The 9,246-nt window shown below is 42.7% G+C and overlaps 1 protein-coding gene across 1 annotated transcript in view; it reads left to right on the forward strand.

The window, feature by feature from the left end:
• The window catches only part of ttn.1 (titin, tandem duplicate 1), a 134,321-nt gene that overhangs the window by 81,563 nt on the left and 43,512 nt on the right, over nt 1-9,246 (forward strand). Inside the window, exons 180-200 of the mRNA XM_047047516.1 lie at nt 26-340; nt 498-782; nt 904-1,203; nt 1,291-1,695; nt 1,794-2,069; nt 2,152-2,451; nt 2,717-3,019; nt 3,105-3,404; nt 3,498-3,785; nt 3,889-4,191; nt 4,296-4,598; nt 4,734-5,039; nt 5,162-5,449; nt 5,606-5,896; nt 6,030-6,317; nt 6,427-7,017; nt 7,110-7,214; nt 7,376-7,573; nt 7,691-7,987; nt 8,132-8,719; nt 8,812-9,114. Coding sequence (XP_046903472.1) covers nt 26-340; nt 498-782; nt 904-1,203; nt 1,291-1,695; nt 1,794-2,069; nt 2,152-2,451; nt 2,717-3,019; nt 3,105-3,404; nt 3,498-3,785; nt 3,889-4,191; nt 4,296-4,598; nt 4,734-5,039; nt 5,162-5,449; nt 5,606-5,896; nt 6,030-6,317; nt 6,427-7,017; nt 7,110-7,214; nt 7,376-7,573; nt 7,691-7,987; nt 8,132-8,719; nt 8,812-9,114 — 6,633 coding nt within the window. The remainder of the gene's footprint in view (nt 1-25; nt 341-497; nt 783-903; nt 1,204-1,290; nt 1,696-1,793; nt 2,070-2,151; nt 2,452-2,716; nt 3,020-3,104; nt 3,405-3,497; nt 3,786-3,888; nt 4,192-4,295; nt 4,599-4,733; nt 5,040-5,161; nt 5,450-5,605; nt 5,897-6,029; nt 6,318-6,426; nt 7,018-7,109; nt 7,215-7,375; nt 7,574-7,690; nt 7,988-8,131; nt 8,720-8,811; nt 9,115-9,246) is intronic.

Here is a 9,246-nt window from a genome sequence, read left to right on the forward strand (position 1 = left end):
TATACTCAGTTGCTTTATGTTACAGAACCTCCAAGCCCTCCAAGCAATCTGAAGGTTGTTGACAGCACCAGCTCCTCCATCAGTCTGAGCTGGACTAAGCCTGTGTCTGATGGTGGAGTTCCACTTATCGGATATGTGGTTGAGATAAGAGTCAAGGGAGCCAAAGGAGATGAAGGCTGGAAGAGGTGCAACGTTGCAGCCCAGCTGATTGTGACCGAATTTACTGTCACCAGTCTTGATGAAAAACTGGAGTATGAGTTCCGTGTCTCTGCACAAAACCAGGTTGGCCTAAGCCTTCCTGCAGATCTAGAGGGAGCTGTGGTACCTAGGGATATTCTCGGTGAGAGTTACATTCTAAAATACATAAACTCATCCAATTCTGTGTTGCCAAACCATTATGCTACATTTCTATATAATGCTGCTACATGGTCATCACAAAATCACATTCATCCAAATATTTGCTGACCTTTAACAACTTCTCCTATTCTCGCTAACAGAGGCCCCTGATATCGACATGGATGCCAGTCTGAAGGATGGACTGACTGTCAGGGCTGGATGCCCCATTAGGCTGTGCGCCACCATCAGAGGCAGACCTCCACCCAAAGTCACTTGGAGGAGGATGGGCATTGACAATGTTGTCAGGAAGGGACATGTGGATATCATTGATACCATGACCTTCCTAGTGATCCCAGACAGTACCCGTGATGACTCAGGCAAATACTCTCTGACACTACGGAGCACTGCAGGAGAGAAGGCAGTGTTTGTAAATGTGAAAGTGCTAGGTAAGTCAAACCTCACTGCTATAGAATGACTGCTAACCATACTGTTTAAGCAGTTTTCTTTTTGTTACTGTTTAAGCATGATCATAGAGATGACAAATGTATGCCTGATCCTTTTCAACAGACACCCCAGGACCTGTAATAGGTATTGAAGCCACAGACATCACCATGGTGTCCTGCAAACTTTCCTGGTCTCCACCTGAAGTAAACGGTGGCAGTGAGGTCACTCACTACATTGTTGAAAAGCGTGAAATGGACCGCAAGACATGGGCAACAGTCAATAGCAATGTGGAAGCGACAACCTTGAAGATCAGCAATTTGGTCTCTGGCACAGAGTATTACTTCAGGGTCACAGCAGTAAATGAATATGGACCTGGAGTAGCCAGAGTCTCACCAACTTCATATCTGGCCTCAGATCCAGTCAGTAAGTATATTTACATTTGACCCTCAAGAATCCACTGGTTTGATATTGCGTTGAATCTTTATCTAAATTGGATCTATTTCTTCTCAGGTAAACCTGACCCCCCTCAGAAGATTGATGTTCTTGAAATTACTAAGAACAGCGCTGTTGTGGGATGGGTGACACCGATGAGGGATGGAGGTGCCAAGATAGATGGTTATGTGATTGACTATCTGGAGGTGATTCCCCCCAAGGAGCCACCACAGCCAGTAGAGGGAGAGGGAGAGGGAGGAGAGCAGCCTGCTCCTCCTGCTCCGGCATCTCGTTATGAAGAAGAGGAGGAGGAGGAGCCAGAAGACGTATGGACACCATACACTGTTGTTAAAGGCCTTAGCATTTCAATTAGTGGACTAAAAGAGGGCAAAAAATATAGATTCAGAGTGGCAGCGAGAAATGCCATGGGATGCAGTTTACCTACCGAAACCCGCGACGCATTTGAGGTCAAGGAGCAGATTCGTAAGTTATAATAACTTTTAAAAAATCATCTGTCCTACACTATATTTTTAGCATGAGTCTGGAAAATTGTGATAATAATATTATTTTTTTGTTTTCAGTTGAACCCAAGATTATCATGCCTGATGTTGTAAGTGCAAGAGCAGGCGCTAAACTCAGAGTGGAAGCTCTAGTATCTGGCAAACCTGCACCAGTCTGCAAATGGATGAAGGGAGGCAATCCTGTTGTTTCATCTAGTCGTCTCGCCGTGCATAAATCTAAGAATCTCTGTGTGCTCATCATCAAAGATGTGTCAAGAACTGACAGTGGTGAATACAGCCTTGTTGCTGAGAACACCTCAGCTAAAGTTGACCAGGTCCTGAAAATCATCATCAGAGGTTTGTATAATTGGACTATAATTGGAAAATATTCAAACTTTTACTGTAAAAGAAGTGCTAATGATAATAAGCTTTGTTTCAGATATCCCTGGCCCACCTGAGCCACCATTTGAGATCAGCGACATTGATTCTGATGCCTGCTCACTTTCTTGGAACAAACCTCTGGAGGATGGCGGCAGCAACATCACCAACTATGTAGTTGAGAAGTGTGATTTGAGTCGCGGTGACTGGGTCAATGCTGTTTCCTCTTGTGGAAAAACCGGCTGCAGGCTGGGCAAGCTCATTCCTGGAAAGGAGTACTTATTCCGTGCCCGTGCCGAGAACCGCTTTGGAATCTCTGACCCCATCACATCGGACAGAATGGTTGCCAAATTCCCCTTCGGTAGGTTTACAGACATGGTAATACTACATTATTTAGCATTTTTACCTGGTGTGCTTATTACTCACGATTGGTCTGGTAAACATGCAAGCCGTCTACCTGAATGTTTTGAAGTTGCCATTTTATGTCTTAGCATTTACCTCGTCTTTAAGTTGTAAAAAATAGCGCGTTGTGGTTAAATATTCACAACACATTAAAGCATACAAGGCTGAAACAGAATTACCTAATCAAAGTGACAAAACTTTCAATCCACATTTCTTGTCAACAGAGGTTCCAGGAGAGCCCCTAAATTGCCGCATCAACAAAACAAACAAGGATTGCATGTTTGTTGCCTGGGACAGACCAGAGTCAGATGGAGGCAGTCCCATCACCGGCTTCTACATTGAGCGGAAGGAGAGGAACAGTCTCCTGTGGGTCAAAGCTAATGACGCAGTTGTTAGAACAACTGAGTATCCCTGTGCTGGCCTTATTGAGGGCTTGGAGTACACTTTCCGAGTATCCGCTATAAATCGTGCCGGACAAGGCAAGCCTAGCAAGAAGACTGACTTTGTCACAGCAAGAACACCAGTTGGTAGGTATACTCATAATACTTTACTACTTTTCATGTTGTTCTACTGATGTTTATTACAATATGCATTTGTTTAATTTCTCATTAGATACACCAGGCAAACCAGACATTCTTGATGTCACCAAAAACACTGTGACTTTGGTCTGGACCAGACCGAAGAACGATGGCGGAAGCAAGATCCTTGGATATTATGTTGAGGCCTTGAAGCTACCTAGTGACAAGTGGGTTCGCTGTAACACCAGCAGTCAGAATGTCCCCAGAGAAGAGTACACTGTAACTGGACTGGAGGAGGATATGCAGTATCAGTTCAGAGTTACTGCAAAGACAGCTGTCAACATGAGCAAAGCATCAGACCCCACAGACCCTGTCCTGGTCTCTGCAGAGAACGGTAAGAAAGCTTCTGAAAACGTATGTTTACTGAATTTGGTCACGGAGTGTACTTTCGGAGTCCTAAATCATATTTTGATTCTGATCATTCCAGTGCCACCAAGGATAGAACTTGCAGTGAACATGCAAAAACCACTGACTGTAAAGGCTGGCGCTAATGTTACACTTGCGGCTGAGGTGTTTGGAAAGCCCATGCCCAAAGTGACCTGGAAGAAGAATGATGATTCCTTGAAATCTTCTGAAAAAAGGAAGATAACCCAGAAGAGACATCTCTTCCTGATGGAACTCACTGAAGTCACTAAAGAACAAACTGGAATATATACTATTCTAGCTGAAAATGCTAGTGGATCTAAGACTGGAGATATAGAGATCAAAGTTTTGGGTAAGATCAAAGACAAAGTATGATCCTTATTTTTAACAACTAAGCTAACATTTTTGGCAATTTCATGCAATATGATGAACTTAAAATGTATTTTCTTCTTTAGATGTTCCTGGTCCACCAGCATCGGCCACATTCAGTGATGTGTTTGCAACTGGTCTCAAAGTTACATGGGTGGCCCCTCTGAATGATGGTGGTTCTCCCATAACAAACTACATTGTTGACAAGCGTGAGACAAGCAGAGCCAACTGGGCTCAGGTTTCCTCCAAGGTCATGGGTGAAGTTCTGGAAATTGCTGTAGAGAGACTCATTGAAGCCCATGAGTATCAGTTCCGCATTCGTGCAGAGAACACATTCGGAGTTGGCGAGCCTATCTTGACCAAACCAGTGACTACTAAGAATCCATTCAGTAAGAACACTTTAATTTATGTTTACAGTGTGTGTATTTCTATGCAGTGCGTACAACATTGTACAAATGAGTTTACCTCACAAAATTAATGCCTTTTTTTCCAGCTGTGCCCGGTCCATGTGAAGCTCCAGTCATAACCAATGTCACTAAAGATCACATGACTGTAAGCTGGAAGGAACCTGATAACGATGGACAGTCCACCATCTTGGGATACATGGTGGAGAAGAAAGAAATTAAAGATGTCAATTGGACAAAAATTAACAGGAAGGCTATGCTAGAGAGATCCCTGGAGGTTGGTGGTCTCATAGAGGGAGTAGAGTATGAGTTCCGTGTCACTGCCCTCAACATAGCTGGCCTTGGGAAACCCAGTGACCCATCCAGTGGTACTTCAGCCCATGACCCTATCCGTGAGTATAAAAAAAAAAACGATATCTCTTAAGATGCCTACGAGCAATATCCATAAGGTTTCCAAACTATGTACTAGTTAACTACTTACAAAAATATCAGATCCTGATTTTTGGACATAAATTCTGTTGTCCTAGATCCTCCTGGCCCACCAGTTTCCCCCGTGGTCAAAGACACCACTCAAAGCACTATCAGTCTGACCTGGACAAAGCCAGCCAATGATGGCGGCAGTCCCATCCTGGGCTACCTGGTGGAGTGCAAGAGGACCGATGCCACAGACTGGATAAGATGCAACGTGCCAAAGAATCTGCAAGACACACACTATGTGGTTCAGTCCCTCATTGAAAAATCAGAATATCAATTGCGTGTGTCTGCCGTGAACAAAGCTGGCTTCAGTGAGACATGCGAAGTTCCAGACAAGCACATTGCTAAGGATATTTTCGGTATGTGAACTGTTACGTTCTTCCTATCTAATCTTAATGTGCATAAAAACATTTGTAATTTTCACATCAGACCTGCATTTTCACCCTGTGTAGTTTCTAAAATATCTGTATTTTGCTTGCAGTTGCACCTGAAGCAGAGCTTAGTGCAGAGCTGAAGGAGGTGTTGGAGCTACGTGCCGGAGACTGCATGAAACTCAGAGCCACTATAAAGGGCCGACCAGTCCCAAGGGTGGTCTGGGCCAAGATGAACACCAACATTAAGGACAGACAAGGCATCATCATCAAGTCCACAGAGCACGACACCCTTGTCTCTGTTGAGAGCGTTACTAGATATGATGCAGGCAAATACATTCTGAGTTTAGAAAGCAGCAGTGGGATGAAGATGTACACAATTACTGTCAAAGTTATTGGTAAGTATAGATTACATTCATTAAGAATATTGCTTGAATATATTGATATAATAATAATAATAATAATATAAAAATATGAATATATTTGTTCTTGTATAGCAAGGGACATTTGAATTTGCTTAATATCACTAAACAAACTGGTTTTGAACCCTTAAGATACCCCTGGACCACCAGTCAACCTGATGATTAAAGAGACCACCAAGGACAGTGCATCCATCCTTTGGGATGCTCCCCTGATTAATGGAGGAAGTGAAGTAACTAGTTACATTGTGGAGAAACGTGATGCAGAAAGAAAAGCATGGTCCATAGTTTCCTCAAACTGCACCAAGACGTCCTTCAAAATTGCTGATTTGGAACCTGGAAGATCTTATTGCTTCAGGGTATCAGGAGTAAATGAACTTGGTACTGGAGAGGCATGTGAAACAGCAGATTCAGTTAGAGCTTCTGGTGAGTAAATCTACATAGGTGTAATTATTTACATTATTACTTGCAACTTCTATAGTACTTATGACCGTGTCTATGTTGGCAAGGATGTACATGAAGTTAAAATTCATCCTATAATAAATATATCCTCTTTCAGAACAACCAGGGCCAGTTATGGACTTTAAGACCTTGTTGGTCACAAAGGACTCTTGCACAATTGGCTGGAAGAAACCTTTAACTGATGGCGGCAGCCGTATCATCAGCTATGTGCTGGAAGTGTTGAATGGAGATGACAATTGGAAGGAGCTGATGAGCTCTAAAAACATGCAATACAGTGCCAAGGACCTTGTAGAAGGGAAAGAGTACAAATACAGAGTAAAAGCAGTAAATGAATCTGGAGATGGTTCAGAGAAAGAGCTTGATGTGCTTGCTAAAGACGTCATCAGTAAGTCATTTATATATAATTCATACCCATAAATGTAGAAAAATAAAAAGTTAAAAAACATAGCTTTCATCTTGTATATAACACTTACCCCCTTGTCTCTGTTCTGTAGTTCTACCTGCATGTGACTTGAATGCCCTGCCAAATCTATGCTACATTGCCAAGGAAGGAAGTACAGTCCGTCTGAAGATTCCCATTATTGGCAAACCAGCTCCTAAAGTATCCTGGAAGAAGGGTGAAGACGTAGATCTGACCGACACTGGCAGAGTGTGTGCCGAGTCCTCAGCAGTAAACACAATGCTGTTGATCCGTGACTGCCAGAGGAGTGATGCCTCTAAATACACTATTACTCTGAGAAATAGTGCTGGATCAAGAGAATCTACCATCTTTGTTAGGGTGGTTGGCAAGCCAGGAATACCTATACAACCAATCAAATTTAAAGATGTCACTGCTGATGGGGCTACCTTGAAATGGGGTGCACCTAAGGATGATGGTGGATCAGAGATCACCAACTACGTTCTAGAAAAGAGGGACTCTGTCACCAACATGTGGGTCACCGTATCTTCTTCAGTGGAGACCAACACCATGAGGGTGACTGGACTCCACGAAGGCACAGAGTACATCTTCAGAGTGTGTGCAGAAAACAAATATGGGTTTGGTGAAGGACTCAAATCTGACCCCATTGTTGCCAAGCATCCTTTCAGTAAGTCCGTTTTGGAGAGTAATGTGGCTTTTAAGTGTGGCTGGTTATGCAATTGGGAAATGTGTAACAGTGATGTAATTGCTTTTCCATAGATGTGCCTGATGCACCTCCACCACCTAAGATGATGAGCATGCGACATGACTCTGCAACACTGATGTGGTCTGACCCAAGGAAGACTGGAGGATCTCCAATTACTGGTACATTACAATTGAATAGTTGCAACATGTTGCTTATTAAGCTAAACAATGTATGTTGATGATAATCTCTTAGTGAGATTTTGTATTTGTTTTGATTATTTAATCATATCAGGTAGGGTTTGCAACCATCCTATTAATATGTCTATTGTTTGTAATTGCAGGATACCATGTTGAGTTCAAGGAGAGAAACAGTATGCTGTGGAAGAGAGCCAGCCAGAGTGCTATGATGATGAGGGATTATAAGGTCACAGGCTTGACTGAAGGTCTGGAGTATGAATTCAGAGTCATGGCAATCAATCTGGCTGGAATTGGGAGACCAAGCCCAGCGACTGAGCCTCACGTTGCCCTGGATCCAATTGGTAAACTTTTTCCCTCAATATAGCAAGGGTTTAAAAAAACTACAAAAACACATGACAAATATAAGACATAAATGTGACAGGTTGCCATACTACATAACGTGAAATCCTATCTTGCAGATGCTCCAGGTAAACCTGATGTTGTCAGCATCACAAGAAGCACAGTAACGCTTCAATGGACTGAGCCCGAGTATGACGGTGGACACAGACTGACTGGCTATATTGTTGAGAAACGCGATTTGCCATCAAAGATCTGGATGAAGGCTAATAACGTCAACATTGTGGACTGTGCATTCACGGTGAAAGAGCTACAAGAAGGCTGCAAGTTTGAGTTCAGAATCAGGGCAAAGAATGCAGCTGGAGCCTTGAGCCCTCCATCTGAACAAACAGACACTCTTGTGTGCAAAGATGAATACGGTAACAATTATATTAAATCAGTTATAATGATCTGTTGTATAGAAAACTGTTGTTCCGGTAATAGATTGTATTATAATTGTACTCATTTGAAATAATATTTAATTACGTTTGAATAAAGTAATTCATAATTTTGGTTTTCAACAGAGGCACCAATTATTACTATCGATTCGCATGTGAAGGAGGGCCTGACCGTCAGGGCAGGTGAAACCATTGTCATCACTGCAACCAGCATTGTAGGCAAACCCCAACCAACATCAGCGTGGTCCAAGGGTGGCAAGTTCTTCAAGCCCTCAGACATCTGCCAGATTGAGACCACAGCATCATCATCTACTCTCTCCGTCAAATATGCCAGCAGGAATGATTCTGGAGAATACACAATTTCAGCCAGTAATCCATTTGGTATTAAGGAGGAGAATGTTAAAGTAAAGGTGCTGGATGTTCCAGGTTGTCCTGGTCCTATTGAATCGACTGGAATTTCATCTGAAAAGGTCACTCTATCATGGACACCACCTAATGAAGATGGTGGATCTCCCATTAAATATTACACTATTGAGAAGAGGGAGACCAGCCGTCTCCTTTGGACTATTCTTCAAGAGAAGGTGATTGACTGCCACCATGTGGCAAACAAGCTGATCCAGGGAAATGAATATATTTTCCGTGTTTCTGCGGTGAACCACTACGGTGCAGGTGAAGCATCCCACTCTGTGGCTGTCAAAATGGTGGATGGATTTGGTAAGTAAAATAAATGTAATATCTTCTCATTTTATTATATAGTAAAATGATGTTTAGTTAACATACACTGAATATTGGGATTTTGTTTGTAGGTCCCCCGGGCCCTCCATCCAAGCCAGAGGTTGAGAATGTTGGTGGACACTCTGTCACCGTCACATGGAAACGTCCAGTGGAGGATGGAGGAAGTGACATCACAGGCTACTGTGTTGAGAGGAAAGAGAAGAAGGCCATGAGATGGTTCAGGGCATCTAAGAAATCAATTGCTGAGCTTCATTATGAAGTGAAGGGTCTCACAGAAGGTGTGGAGTATGAATTCCGGGTGACAGCAGAGAACAAAGCTGGCTTTGGAGAACCAAGTGAACCATCGCAATCAGTTACAACCAAAGTGGTTGCCTGTGAGTAAAAATTACATCCATTGTCTATCTATAAAATGAATGATTAAATGTTAATTACACATATAGCAATTGTTCATATCTCCAATTTTTATTAAAAAAAATTGAATGTGGGTCAACATGTACTTAAAGGAC

Source organism: Hypomesus transpacificus, chromosome 23 (assembly GCF_021917145.1).
Source record: "Hypomesus transpacificus isolate Combined female chromosome 23, fHypTra1, whole genome shotgun sequence".
NCBI lineage: Eukaryota > Metazoa > Chordata > Actinopteri > Osmeriformes > Osmeridae > Hypomesus > Hypomesus transpacificus.